This window comes from Protopterus annectens, chromosome 2.part1 (assembly GCF_019279795.1).
Source record: "Protopterus annectens isolate FY-2018-M chromosome 2.part1, PAN1.0, whole genome shotgun sequence".
NCBI lineage: Eukaryota > Metazoa > Chordata > Ceratodontiformes > Protopteridae > Protopterus > Protopterus annectens.
In genome coordinates this window covers 454,519,819-454,536,225 of record NC_056729.1, presented here as the reverse complement: position 1 = coordinate 454,536,225, position 16,407 = coordinate 454,519,819, and the positions used below count along the sequence as shown (strand labels likewise).

Below are 16,407 nucleotides of genomic sequence, written 5' to 3'. Positions count from 1 at the left end.
AGTTCAGGTACAAAGACTAAATTGGGTCACCCAGGCTAGACCAACAGTGCACCTTGGCGAAGACAGGCTAACGCCACCCGGGGGAGGGCCATTCTGACTATGTCTCCTAACCCCGCAAGAAGAATTAAAGTTACAATCAGTGCCAGACTCCTTATGGTCCCGTGGACAACACAACATTGGGCTAAAAAAAACAGCAGGACAGGTTAAAATAACCCCAAAATCCGATTTTAGACCTCATAAGCGTCAGTATCCATTAAGTAAAAAGGCAGAAAAAGGCATTCTACCAGTGATCATGGCTCTACTGAGAGCTGGGGTTTTAATTCCATGTACAGATTCACCGTGTAACACACCCTTGTTCCCAGTAAGGAAACTGGACGGGACATGGAGAATGGTACAGGATCTGCAGGCTGTAAATGCTGCTGTAGTGCCAAGGGCTCCTATGGTCCCAGATCCATCTGTTTTGTTAAATGATATCCTTCCCACGGATAAGTATTTTTCTGTTATTGACATTAGTAACGCATTCTTTTCTATTCCCCTACAGGAAGATAGTCGGTTTTGGTTCGCTTTAACGTTTATGAGCAAGCGGTACACATACACACGACTGCCGCAGGGATATTGTGAAAGCCCTACAATCTTTTCACAAGAAATGTCGACAAACCTGGCACAGTTTCAACCAGAGCATGGCTGTCATCTACTATTGTACGTGGACGACATCTTACTGGCTGCGCCCACGGAGGCTGTCTGTGAGTCCGAAACTATTCGGTTATTGCATTTTTTGGTGAAAGAGGGACATAAGGTAAATAAATCTAAATTACAATTTTGTAAAACTGAAGTACGGTATCTAGGCTATACCATTTCAATTGCTGGTAGACAACTAGATAAATGTAGAAAAGAAGCCATTTTACAGGCACCAATGCCCAGCACAAAAAAAGAAATGATGTCATTTTTAGGAATAACAAATTTTTGTCGTAGTTGGATTCCCAACTATGCAGAGGAAGTAAGTCCACTTTCAGAACTTATTTTCGCACTTCCCATGGCAGCACATGACGCGCTGCAATGGACGGATAAGGCAATACAGGCATTTACTAGGGTAAAACAATTGATAGCAGGATCTGCAACACTTAGCTTCCCTGACTATACAAAACCCTTTGTTCAGACAGTAGATTGTAAGCAGGGCTTTATGACATCAGTTCTGTTGCAAACTTATGGGGATAAGTTGAGACCATTAGCCTTTTATTCCAGTAAATTGGACACAGTGGCACGATCTTTGCCACACTGTGTACAAGCAGTAGTCGCAGCCGCACAGGCTGTGCAAGCGTCTGCAATCCTAGTTTTGTTTCATGACCTTACCTTACGAGTACCGCACTCTGTCGCGGTAATACTACTACAGGATAAAGTTACCTTTCTCTCTCCTAGCAGACACTTATCCTGCATGACAATGTTACTATCACAACCACACATGACCATTAAGCGATGCACCACTCAATCCAGCCACGCTGTTACCTACAGCTGACGATGGTGCCCCTCACGTGTGTTTAGATTTGATACACTCTAATGTCTTACCAAGACCAGACCTTAAGGACCAACCTTTGGCAAATTCAGATTGGACCCTGTTTGTAGATGGGTCAGCACGTAAGAATGAGGCAGGTATCACACAAGTGGGGTATGCAGTCACAACTGAGACTAAGGTACTGGAGGCAAAACCCCTCCCCAGGAACCTGTCTGCACAAGCGGCCGAATTGATTGCTTTGTCCAGAGCATGCACCATCTCCAACGATAAGGCAGTTACTATCTACACAGATAGTCAGTATGCTTTTTCCACGGTCCATGTCTTTGCACAGCAATGGAAAAATAGGGGAATGGTTACGGCCTCAGGTAAGGAAATAACCCACAAGGATTTAATCCTTAGCCTCTTACAAGCTGTCCAACTGCCACGGGGACTGGCCATCTGTAAGTGCGCAGTGCACATGAATGCCAAGGATCCAGTATCACTTGGAAATGCACTGGCCGACAAAACTGCAAAAAGTGTAGCCTTAACCTCTACCTTTGCACTCGAGACCACACAGAAGGAACTTCAACCTACAGATAAATTTGATCTACAAATTTTACAGGTAATGCAGGAACTTAGTACAGTTCAGGAAAAACAGTGATGGGTTAAATATGGGGCTATTCAAAAGCATGGAGTTTTTGTAGGTCCAAATGATAAGTATGTCTTGCCAACAAACCTTTTTAGGTATGCCTCATTAGTGACGCATGGCCCATCTCATCTGGGCCCTGCTGCTATGGTTCAAATGATCCAGCAAATTTTCTGGACCAAGGGCTTTATAGCTTACGCTAAACGATTTTGTTTATCATGCCTGCTTTGTGCACGATACCATGGTGGTGGGGTGCGGATCACCCCAGCAGCTTTTCCGCTGCCTCCGTATCCATTTCACACAATCTGCATGGATTTTATTGAACTAACTCCTGTTCAACAGAAGCAATTTGTGTTGGTCATTATTGACGCTTTTACAAAATGGGTTGAAGCTTTTCCGGTAGCACACCCAGATGGCACTGTCGGTAGCCAAGGCCCTTACAAATAACATTATCCCTCATTTTGGGCTACCTACACGCATCTATTCTGATAATGGCACACATTTCGTAAACCAAGTTATTCAAAAGCTGTCCGCCGTTTTTCAGATCGAGTTAAAATATCATTGTGCCTACCACCCACAGTCAGCAGGGTTGGTTGAATGCCATAATGGCATTCTCAAAGGCAAGTTACGTAAACTCATGGCCGAGACACATCAGTCTTGGATAAACTGCTTACCTCTGGCACTCCTGTCCATGCGTACCACTCCCACCTCAAAAGGGGTCACACCATTTGAACTATTATACGGGAGACCTTATTACATCTGGCAGTGGCAAAATCTTTTGCCTGCGGAACGTGAGGGGGGTGAAGAGATAGCAGATTACATGAGGAAATTGCTGACCAGCAGAACTAACACCTCTTTAATAAATGATTGCTTTTCAGATCAGAAGAACAACAGGATCCTGGAAGTGAAACCCGGGAACTGGGTTTGGATTAAAATTGTCAAGAGGAAAACCTGGGCCTCGCCTAAGTGGGAAGGTCCATACCAGGTTTTGATAGCAACACCTACAGCAGTCCGAATAAAACAACGAACATCGTGGATCCATCTGACACACTGTAAACTGGTAAAACAGTTTGAACTGGACAAAAACTTGAGTTCCCCCGAGGAACATTGATTAGTAGTAATCTTGTTTTGTATGAATATCTGACTATTGTAGCAATGCAGAGAAATACCGGAAGGGAGCAGCCCTTCCCACAAAAGCATTCCAAAATAATTTTGTTGTTAATAAGTGTGATTGTTACTTTTCTGTTTTGGCCGTTTTTATTTTCATACAAGACTAGCCAAGTAAAGAGAGATGAGAATACGGCTTGGCATCCGCCTTTTAATACATATCAAGCTATTAAGTATACATATGCTCTAACTTTTAATGTTTCAAATTGTTGGATATGCACGGCTATCCCTACTGTACATGGTGGTCTAATGTTAGGTACAGTCCCTTTGGGGGCAAATGATACATGGACTAATTTACTATTTGAAACTTCAAATGTAGCCTTAAAGGACAAAATAGCATTACCCCTCATGGGTCGCCAGAATGGAACTGTATGTTTTCAAAGATTTGGCAAGATTAAGGTTGGATGGAGTCAGTGTAATGTAACAATAACTCATAACTGTACAATAGATGGGCACTGTGCAATGAGTTTCAAGCCTATAAGAGTGCTTGTTAATAGTACAGGGCTTGTTAATGACACAAGTTTCTTTGAAAAAATGTTATCTGTGTATGATCTTTTGTTTAAAGGGCTGCAAGATAAAGGAAATCACTCTGTTCCAGTCAATATTACACTTAAAGTAAATGATTGTTATTTTATCTGTGGTAGAAAAGCATACAAATGGTTACCAAGGAATTGGTCAGGCAGTTGCTTTTTGGGTTATTTAGCACCAGCTATAAGACATACATTTTCTCTTCCCCAAGGTAAAATACGAAATGTACGTGCTGTTAATAAACCTGTTAATCCCATAGGTAACGTTGATGCATCCTGGATCTATCACCACGATTTGGTCCATAGTAGCAGCAAGGGGCTATCACACATGGACTTGGGCGATGATGTTATTTCCTGGGCTGGTATTCTTCCAGCGTATGGGACAGTAAAATCCATTTGGGAGCTCAGAAAACTGTCAAAACTGTTAGAAACTCTGAGCAATGCAACTTTTTCTGCGCTAGAATTGGTGACGGATGAGTTAACTGCAATGAGGACTGTAGTGTTGCAGAATCGTATGGCACTCGATTTCACCCTAGTGGCGAAAGGAGGTACTTGCGCTCTTATCCAGGAGGAGTGTTGTTCATTTATTCCAGATAACGAACATGACATTGACAGTCATCTAGAGATCCTACAACAAGTTTCTGAACTTACAAAACCAGGACAGAATCCATTAACTGACTTTTTCCAAAATTGGTTTGGAAATTGGGGAACAGTACTTATGAATGTCTTAATTGCTATATGTGTTGGTGCCATTATATTCCTACTGTTGGGTTGTTGCTGCATTCCTTGCATCCGAATGATAATATCAAGTGTATTGTCTGCCAATGCAACTAAAGCTTATTATTCTGAATATACAGAACACGAGTCATGCGAAAAACTGTATGAATAAAATGTATTACTGGTGATACAAAGTGTTGTTAGGGGGGAAATGTAGTAAAAATCTTTGTATTCAACATCTTTGTATCATGTATAGTAAGGGTTAAAATGTGAAATTGCATTGTGTGCAAAGAAGCAAGTTAAAATAAGTTGTTTTTCTTATAAAGAATTTGCTGACCAAAGAGGAATGCACAGATGTTACCTTGGTCCAGGCACAAGCTTATCTTGTGCCTGACCTCTGACCATCTAAGGCTCCAGTATGTGAATTTATAGCCTTGACTGAAATTCCTTGTCTGGTAACCAGTTACTGTGTACGTGCAGAAGAAGGGTATAAAAACCCATGTGAAGTGTACAGAAATTAGACTGCTGACATACCATGTACTTTGTAGCATGTCTCCATGCATGTAAAATAAACCTTTTTGCTTATTTTTATCTGCGTGATTCTTCCAGTATATGTTAAGAGTATTAAAATCTTTTGACAAAAATGCTTGCCCAAACTCGGTAATCATGTTACTCCACTTACTACAAAGCTTGCAGAACAAAGTTGTCAAGTAGATTTGAAAACTGTAACGACTGAGTCTCTTGACATAGGAGTACATAACTGGCTTATCTTTTTGCCCACTTTCTGAGCATAATTAACACTCTCCACTTACTAAATACAAACAGTAGCGAGCTAAATCATGTCCTTAGTGGTCCTAAAAATGGCGCCTTGAGACTAAAGATGAAGATAAAAAAACAGTTTTACCACAGTATTACAGCAATTCATGCAACTCATTTAAAAAACTGCACAACTTTGTCTATTTAAATGAATGAACAGCATGCCAAACTGCAATCCTCACTGAATGACATCAGCGTATTACTGGTTTTCCATTTCCACAGTGATAACTGGAATGTGCATTGCCCTACTCTAGCTATGGTTCTGACTGAACAGAAGCACCCCCCCCCCCCCCCAGTATGCTGTTAGATGCACTCATTAGAGCAGGAACATTTTGAGAGAGTTAATACAGAGCCTGACACAAGCAATTTAATACACAAGACCAGTTTGGTAGACTTGTGCCTTTTGGCATGAAATAAAGTGTAGTGATTATTCAGCTGATTTTCATTGTTTAATAAAGAAGCCCATTTGGTGTGCCATTAATTTCTGCATAACAACATAATGCATAATATCAGCTTTGAAATAGAGTAACACCCAAGTGTGAGGAAAGACATTTAGAATGCGCATTCAAACAAAATGAACAGACACCGGTTCTCATGACTACAGACATGACTAGAAACATCTTAGTCTGTAGGTGCATTTACAACTAAGATGTACAGTCTGGGATATTTGGTTACTGTTGCATAATCTTTGAATAACCTGCATGCCTTCATACTATTAAGTATCAAGGAAACAGTGGGAGTTACTCCAAAAAGAAATCCATTTCACCATGACCTACCTTCTGGGCTCAGGCAGTTGAACTGTTCTGTCAAGCCATTCACATTAATTGATGATCCATGGTGTCGAGGAATCTCAAGGAAAAAAAAAATGTTATTACCCACAGTTGCAAATAATACAATATGGCAATCTTGCATTTCTTAATGGATCTAAAGTGTTTGCTGCAGTTTCACATACATACTATGAAATCTGAAATAAACCTTTTCTAAAATAATCCATGCAGGTATTTTTATTATGCTTTTTATTTTACTTTAAAACAAAATACAATGGATGCATTGCAGAAATGCAGTGCAGAGCAGAATCTTTCAGGCTGCTATCCTGTCTTATTCCCTGGCAAGTAGTTAATAACTTTGTTCCACTAACTAACTTTATGGTTCGGCAGAGGTGAGGCTAACGAACTGCATGCCCTATTGCCTTTCTTCACATTTTGTATATGCACACTCCTCTTGGTTTTCCACAAGCCTCCTGTATTCTTAGCGAAAGAAGTAGCTGGTGTATCACTCCAATTCTAGCTACCTTAGAATGCATGTCATTGGGACACGTAATGCATATTACTGTTTTTATTCTTGTTGTTAACCTTTGCGGCAAAGTATGTGTGACTCAGCTATAAAATTTATTAAGTTTAATTTGATTTTAAAGCTGTTTACCACATACATAGCCATGTTTATTTTAAAATGATTCATTTTCACATAGCCCCATTTTACAAAACTGTCCTATAATTGTATTGGGCTTTCTGCCATATCTTCTTTACCACTGGCACGAGAGATGTGACTGAAAGTGGTCCTGTTTGGAAAAGTTGCCACAGTCAATCACAAAACAGACACAGTTCACCAAGAATATGCTCTATTTTACTAAATATACATTTCACAATTTTCTCATGACACTGGGAGATGCAAATTCTCTCAGATATAAATAATTCGAAGTGAAACTGCTGCCATATCAAACTGATTTCATACAACTGTAGTGCAAAGGCACTCTGCTTTGTGTATATATAAAACCACACAGTGTATACAATTCATGCTTTTTTCTGTTTACATCATGGTTAGTGTTGTCTCCCACAGAAGAACTCATTACATTATCATTACGATTCCCATCCTAGGAATTTGAGCACATCATTGCTTCTTCCCCCTCCATGTATAAGATTATTGTTTACATTTCTTTACGGCCATGTTACAATTCCCCCTTCATGTATAAGATTATTGTTTACATTTCTTTACGGTAATGTTACAATAAGCCCATTCTTTTCCATGCCTTCTGCTTCTTCTTTTCCCTTTCCCTTTATAATGCACAAAACATTTCTAAAAACTACAAGCACAAAGAAATGCCTGAGTAGTCTGTCGGTGTTCAACGTCAGAGAACCTCTAGGAACACTGCAGTCATTATGCAGTTCCCTATTGTGTTGTACATTCACTTCCACATAATTCCCAACACATAAAATAAGAACATGCTACAACATATTAAACTTGTTTTTGCATACCCCTTCAGTGATGACTGCTTCAATAAACCCCTTAACCTATGTCCTCATGTTTTATACGTCATCTAATATCTTGGCAGGGGGTGGTCTAAAGTCTCTGCTAAACACAGGCAAGCAAAATGTGGCTTCACTCACAGATCTGAGTTTCATGATTTGCCAATATAAACCAATGACCATTGACTGTAATGGGCTTCACACTCTTCAGTCCATCTCCCCGATTCAGCATAAGTCCATTTTTTCATTTTTAAATTGTTATTAGGTATAAGGTAAAAATGAAATAAAAATGAAACTGTTCTCCGCAACTTTTCTCTGAAAATATACTAAAATTCTGATTTTTGTTTTACTAGAAAAATAAAAACTCCTATAAATTTATTATGCCTTAATAATTTTGCATTACATTTTCCACACACCATCTGTGAGTCTCCACCTCATGAACTATTCAACTGCTAAGCAAATCTGTCTGCAACTGTCATTTGCAATCAGTTTGTGAAATGGCATTCTTTCAGACTGAACTACACTATGACAGCTGCACGATTTATGGGGGTGATCATAGGATGTTGAATATTTGCTGTAAAAATGTACCAACAAGTTAAAGTTACAGGTATGTGCTCAGCTTAAAAGTACCCCAAGAATGCTGAAGTCTATGGGTGACCAAGTAAACACTGAGGAAGTACACAGGTCTGTGGTAATCTCTGCATGTACTCTGTGTGATGCACAGACACATTCACCTGGATTCAGAAAGGGCCACTGCTGGTGGTAAGCCCTAACACAGACTGTGAACATTGTTGGCATCCCTTTCTGATTCCAAGACATGCCCGTCATAGTGATCCTACATGATCAGTAGGATCATCATCTCCTTCTCAGCTGAAGTATATGCTAATGAGGCATTCAGAGGGAGAGGCCTATGCTAATTAACCATGTCCTGTGTCCCAGGAAATGCCTGTAGTAAGGCATTTATTTACCTCAACGAATGTGTAAGGTAGCTTGACTGACCAGGTTAATTAACTCTGCCAAAAGTTGATGTTCACCAATTACTCTGAATGTGTAATCTCACATTAGAGGTAAGTGCCAGGGAGATTAGCAGACAGGTAGTGGTGGGTTCCAGGAAGATTAGTAGACAGGTAGTGGTGGGGTGTATGTCCATGTGTGAGTGTATGCAAAGGGATAAGTGGTCTCAGGGGTCTTTGTGTGGAGTCTGGGAGTTCATAGTAGGGGGGGGTTAGTTAGAAGATGGGTATGGCAAATGTGTGTGTGTGTTTATACATATGTGTATATGTGTGCGTGTGTATGCATGTAATTATGTGGGGGCGGCTGTCATATTTCTAAACTCACCTAGACTAAACAGCACATCCTGCAATATTCAGAAGGGGTACTAGACACCAGGAATACCCTTTAAGTACAACTGTAAATCCCACCTATCAACTTAATATTTGCAACATGAGGAATACATGGGTGGAGGTACACTTTACACCAGGGATTTGAAATATTAACTTAAGTCACTTAAAGCTATATGAAGTAAGAAGGTCTTAATGTCTGGCACTACTTGTTGATTGGAATAGTCCATGAGTTACAAAGAAGAGATTAGGGGCAAAATCAGGGACAGTTTTGAAGGATGGGGGTGTGTAGACTGTGGGAGGGGGCACCATACCTGTAAACAGCTGTAATGCAAACTTCTGGATAAAGTCAGGATGAACTTAAGACAATATCAAGGAGAATTTCTAAATATTTCTCTTAGTAATACAAAAAGCTAACAGCTCAACAGGTCTAGCACCACAATGCACTTTCTGAACACGAAGAATACTGAAACTCTAATGTTTATCATTACCGATTGACTGTACCTGTTTGTGATTTATGAGGGCCTAGAAAAATATGAGGTTACATCAGGAACATTCTGTCAACTCAAGGATAAGAAATTGTGACAGACACTGTGTGTGTGTGTGTGTGTGTATGGAGGAGACAAGCAGATCTACTCGAGTTGTTCCTCACAGATGGATTAATTTCTGAAAGAAAGCTGGGTGCAACTTCCATTTCTGGAACATCTGTCTTAGTCCTGCCTGGCTTGTCTGCTATAACATTTTGCTCTGACATAATGCAAGTAGTCTGGAAGGTCAGACTGCATTGGGTAGCTAGTTCTTGGGCTGTCATAGCTCACCTGCAAAGGAGGTAGGATCTGGTCATGTTGTCTGTGATTATGAGAAGAGGGTCTGGAATCCAAATGTGGTTCAGAGAGTTGAGAATTTTTAATGGTACCATAATTTCTCTGACATTTACATGTTTTAATTTGTCTTGCTTGTTTCACATACCCTAAACTTTCATCCCATGGCAACGAATACAGACACACTTTCCATTAGTGATGTATTAAAGCTACATGCAGCTAAGTTATAACTTAATCAATAAATACTTCAACACAAGATTTTTAAAAGTAATTTTTTGATGTATATTTTATTAAATTATTGTTACACAAGCATTTTTTTACTGTTCTATACATTTTATATATATGTATGCACTATTTAAATGTTATGTTTGTTGTATACCTTTAAGAAGGATTTTTAATTAAGTGTGATTGTCTGTTTTAAAATGATTGGTTAAAAATACTTTCTATGGTATTTATGCAGTCACTTTTTTAATTTATTAATTCTGATGAAGTCCAATTAATGGCTATGGATGAAAGTGCTTAACTCACTTTCAATAAAATCACTGCACACTTTTATTAATGAAGTGAAATTCTTTTATCATTGGTTATGTGTTTTATGAGAGGGTGATAGTGTGAACCACACTTGGTTTGTGTCCGAAAAATTAGTAAGTTAAACTGTGCTGCAATATAGCTGTTAAACAAAAATATTGAGTCATAAGAAAAACTTAAAGACTAGGAGAATTGATTTCATAGCTCTGATAATTACATGACCAACACCTCTCGGGGCATGGAAGCCAATGCATTGTTGAACTGATTCTTATCAGTGCACAGTACCTTATAAATTAGACTTTTACAGAATCAGGTATGCTCATATAAGCACTAAAGTATTACAACCTAGCTCATATTTATAACATTCTGCACAATCATTCTGCGCTTTGTACTAAGAAACTGGAGTGCATAACATGTCAAGATAATACTTCAATAATAGGTAAAAAAGATAACTTGTTAAACATCTTCCTAAAAGTGAGACAATTGTAACAGTATTTAGGGGTATGCTTAACAATTTCTAAGTACCCTCTCGAGCTCTGTTATATTAGTACTAATTGCTAGGAACTAATGGAGGAGAGTGCTAGCCAACAAAGAATAGAATTAGAAGGTAAAACAGCTTTGTTCTACCTGGTGTTCATGCTTCTCAACTGTCCCTGCAACTATCTCACATTTTTGCTCAACCCTTACTAAATTTTTCATTTTCTGGTAAATCACTAAGGATTACAGTCGGTCAGTAATGCCAGACGTTAGCGTTTCACATTTCTCATTGTTCAAATAATGCACATTTATGTAAAACTTGTTCTATTAACTTTTTTAATCCTTTGTCCTCCAGTTATCTTGGATTTGTGCAGAATTCTAAAAGAAGTTGAGAAGTATGCCTCCATCTTATAGGTTCATAGGTAGGTACTAGGCTATTGTCCCTAGGGCCTATATAAGTCTAGCAAAAATGTACCCTGGCTTTTGCCACCCAAGAAAATTATTTTTCTGTGCCCCTGTCAAGCAGAGCCACAGAAATGATCCCTGGGGTGAATTTCCTATTTCCCATCCAATCATCAAGATTTTTCTTGAAGAATGCTAATGAGCTCTGTTTGACATAGATAGGTAGTCTGTTTAAAAGTATGGGAAGGCTCTGGGACAGGAATCTATCCCTCCAGCATGTTCTGTTTATTGTGGTGACAAGGTTTAGGTCCCTACAGAGTGTAGCTCGGAGGGATTGGGCTTTCTTTAAGTGGAGCATGTCAAACAGCTCTGGGTTTGACATAGCTTTGTATGTTAGGCAGAGACCGCCTCTGAGTAGGCGATATGCGACGGAGTAAAGCTGGAGTTTTTTGAGACGATCTGTGTAGGGCATCTTTTTAAGGCCAGTAATCCTCTTTGTGAGGTATTTCTGTGGCTGTTCCAGTTGTTGTAGATGTCTTGTGAGGTACATACCAAAAGGGGTGTTGTACTCTATAATGGGTCTAATGAGTGATGAGTAGAGGGGAACAATGACCTCTTTTTTTCTAGATGAGAAACCTTTTGTGATGAGTAAGTTAAACTGTGCTGCAATATAGCTGTTAAACAAAAATATTGAGTCATAAGAAAAACTTAAAGACTAGGAGAATTGATTTCATAGCTCTGATAATTACATGACCAACACCTCTCGGGGCATGGAAGCCAATGCATTGTTGAACTGATTCTTATCAGTGCACAGTACCTTATAAATTAGACTTTTACAGAATCAGGTATGCTCATATAAGCACTAAAGTATTACAACCTAGCTCATATTTATAACATTCTGCACAATCATTCTGCGCTTTGTACTAAGAAACTGGAGTGCATAACATGTCAAGATAATACTTCAATAATAGGTAAAAAAGATAACTTGTTAAACATCTTCCTAAAAGTGAGACAATTGTAACAGTATTTAGGGGTATGCTTAACAATTTCTAAGTACCCTCTCGAGCTCTGTTATATTAGTACTAATTGCTAGGAACTAATGGAGGAGAGTGCTAGCCAACAAAGAATAGAATTAGAAGGTAAAACAGCTTTGTTCTACCTGGTGTCCATGCTTCTCAACTGTCCCTGCAACTATCTCACATTTTTGCTCAACCCTTACTAAATTTTTCATTTTCTGGTAAATCACTAAGGATTACAGTCGGTCAGTAATGCCAGACGTTAGCGTTTCACATTTCTCATTGTTCAAATAATGCACATTTATGTAAAACTTGTTGTTCTATTAACTTTTTTAATCCTTTGTCCTCCAGTTATCTTGGATTTGAGCAGAATTCTAAAAGAAGTTGAGAAGTATGCCTCCATCTTATAGGTTCATAGGTAGGTACTAGGCTATTGTCCTTAGGGCCTATATAAGTCTAGCAAAAATGTACCCTGGCTTTTGCCACCCAAGAAAATTATTTTTCTGTGCCCCTGTCAAGCAGAGCCACATAAATGATCCCTGGTGTGAATTTCCTATTTCCCATCCAATCATCAAGATTTTTCTTGAAGAATGCTAATGAACTCTGTTTGACATAGATAGGTAGTCTGTTTAAAAGTATGGGAAGGCTCTGGGACAGGAATCTATCCCTCCAGCATGTTCTGTTTATTGTGGTGACAAGGTTTAGGTCCCTACAGAGTGTAGCTCGGAGGGATTGGGCTTTCTTTAAGTGGAGCATGTCCAACAGCTCTGGGTTTGACATAGCTTTGTATGTTAGGCAGAGACCGCCTCTGAGTAGGCGATATACGACGGAGTAAAGCTGGAGTTTTTTTAGATGATCTGTGTAGGGCATCTGTTTAAGGCCAGTAATCCTCTTTGTGAGGTATTTCTGTGGCTGTTCCAGTTGTTGTAGATGTCTTGTGAGGTACATACCAAAAGGGGTGTTGTACTCTATAATGGGTCTAATGAGTGATGAGTAAAGGGGAACAATGACCTCTTTTTTTCTAGATGAGAAACCTTTTGTGATGAGGTGTGCCACATAGAAGGATTGTGTGTGTGTGTGTGTGTGTGTGTGTGTGTGTGTGTGTGTGTGTGTGTGTGTGTGTGTGTGTGTGTGTGTGTGTGGGTTCCTATCAGTTGATGGAGTTTTCAGAAACGCAAAATTCATATAGTCAAGACCATATGACTGAGTTTTTGAAAACTCAAAGCTTTTGAATGGAGACCACTGTGGCAATGTGATTATCAAAGGAGGGACTACTGTCCACCTGTGTCCCAAGGTCTCATCACACTTTCAGTGTTAAGTAGACTACCACCTATGTGGTAGTTCACGGGTACAGAGTTTTTACCAAAAGGGATAACAATGCACTTTTTGGCATTGAGCTTCAGGCCATGGCTTTGACACCAGACATCTGTCTCAGTGAGGTCCTTTTGTAGGATGTCCACATCATTAGGAGTTTCGATTATGGCTCCTAGTTTGCAGTCATCTGCAAACTTCGTTAGCCAAAGACCTTCTGTGTTAGCCTGTACTTACAGCACTAAATGGTTTAACAGCCTTCAAAACCAGTAAAATACTTTGTGAACCTGCATTTTTTTTTTTAATTTTATTTGACATTTGATTACCGGGAAAGTATGACTCACCATAAATCTCATTTTCAAAGAGGCCTAAGGAGACAAGCTCCATAAGGCATAATACAATTTGTATATGTATGATCTTGGAAACATACAAGTAGTAAAAGAAGTTACAATAAATTATACAAATGAGATCAACAGAAGAAGAAAGCATGATTACATCAGTGATGGGCAAAACACACACACACACACACACACACATATATATATATATACATATATATATATATATATATATATATATATATACACACACACACACACACACACACGTATATGTGTGTGTGTGTGTGTGTGTGTATATATATATATATATATATATATATATATATATGTGTGTGTATATATATATTTATATATATATATATATATATATATATATGTGTGTGTGTGTGTGTATATATATATATATATATATATATATATATATATGTGTGTGTATATATATATATATATGTGTGTGTGTGTATATATATATATATATATATATATATATATATATATATATATATATATATATATATAACCCCAAAACAATCGGTGCGCGTATCACTGCCGTGCACGAACCGTGAACAGCTATGCAGCCATAATACACATCTCCAAACTAGGTTCAGCACTCGCCTCTATGCTGGACTGGCATGAAATAAACAAAAAAACCGAGTGAAAGATTTAAGGCTTTATTCTTGCCTCCTGGTCTGCCCCATAGACCGGTTTTGCTTGTCTAAGCGTCATCAGTGTGTCATCTGATGGCACCACGTACAATTTATATTTTGCCGTACTTCCTTCATAGTTAAAGGAGCCAGACATATTTAATACATACACAAACAATATGTTTCCATGAATTGACACTCAAACCCATAGAAATACATACAAACATTAAACTAAAACACTATTTTTATATACAAAAATACTACTTTTGTACCTAGATACCACAGTCAATAGATTCTTCAAACAGCCTGCAACAACATTAATATCTAATATGTACAAATTAATTTACATGCCCCTTTTAACCTAATTCAGGTGTGTATAAATATACGTCTCCATACTTGATATGTAGCTAAAACTACTTTCTAATAGTCATGCAATTTTGTTACCAATGCTCATTCAAGCCTGGCTTGAACAATGCCCCTAAATTGACAATCCATCTACGTTCCTTCCCAGTTAGGATTTTATGTTTGAGTGATTCACTATCAATGTCATCAGCCACCTTATCAATTCCGACAAAAACGAAATGAGCCTGGGAATGCTGTATAATATGTTTGTACAGGGCGCTTCTGTTCCTTTTACATTTAATATCACTAATATGGACTGCTATCCTTGATTTTAACTTGCAGGATGTCTGCCCAATATAAAAAGCGCCACACTGGCAAATAGCCATATATACTACCCAGGGTGTACTGCATGTCACTAAACTACCTATATCATAAACTTTACTAGTATTGGTAGACGTAAAAGATGTAGTCTTGGACATTAATTTACAAAATTTACAATGACCACAAAATGTACTCCCCTTCATCTGTGGACCTACCTCATTCGCTTTAATGCCTTTTTTATAAGCAGTAAAATACTGTCCTATAGATTTACCCTTTCTATAGCTATATTGGCATTTAGGTCCTAATATAATGGACAAGTATGGATCATTCAATAATATATTCCAGTATCTGTCTACTACTTGTTTGATCCTATTGGTGTTGGTTGCATACGTTGTAACAAATCTAATCACCTTAGATGTTTCCTTATTATCTCTATCTTTTTCAATTAACAATCTGTTTCTATCAATTTGATGTATTTCGGTTTTAGCCTGCTCAATATTATTAACCAAATAGCCCCTAGCTTTAAATCTATCACTTAGATCAGTTGCATGTCTACAGTATTCATTAGTTGTGGAGCATATTCTTTTTATGCGTTGAAACTGCGCTTTAGGTATGTTATTAATTACATGTGGCGGGTGACAACTATTAGCATGTAGGATGGAGTTCTTTGAAAAAGCTTTACGGTGCAAAGTGGTAGTTATGGTTCCATCTACCAACTTAGTTACATTTACATCTAAAAAATCCACCGTAAATAATTCTAATTTACCTGTAAAGATAATTCCAAATTCATTAGAATTTAGGTATCGTTTAAAACATTCCCATGTCATCGTGCTCCCATCCCATATTACCCAACAATCGTCTAGATATCGACGCCACATTGTTAACTGTCCCTTGTATGGAAATCCTTCATGATAAATATAGCACTCTTCCAGGTATCCCATAAAAAGGTCCGCGTATATGGGAGCGAACGTCCCCATAGCGTCCCTTTACCTGTAAATACCAATTGTCATTGTATTTAAAGGCATTATGTTTAATACCAAACCTAAGATCTCTAGTAAGAACTCCATTTCCGATGGCTTGTAGTTACCTGATTTATTCATCCAATATTTGACTGCTGCTATCCCTGCCTTATGTGGGATGCTAGTATAAAGTGATTGAACATCTAATGTTCCCATTGAACTGTAGTTGGATATCTGTAAATCATCCATCAATACAAGGAATTCAGTAGTGTTTTTTATCCTAGCTCTCACTAAGTTCAA

At 38.4% G+C, this 16,407-nt stretch overlaps 1 protein-coding gene across 1 annotated transcript in view; it reads right to left on the bottom strand.

Annotated features, from left to right (window-relative positions):
- The window catches only part of DCLK2 (doublecortin like kinase 2), a 1,465,027-nt gene that overhangs the window by 339,700 nt on the left and 1,108,920 nt on the right, over positions 1-16,407 (bottom strand). The window contains exon 8 of the mRNA XM_044063457.1: positions 6,139-6,211. Coding sequence (XP_043919392.1) covers positions 6,139-6,211 — 73 coding nt within the window. The remainder of the gene's footprint in view (positions 1-6,138; positions 6,212-16,407) is intronic.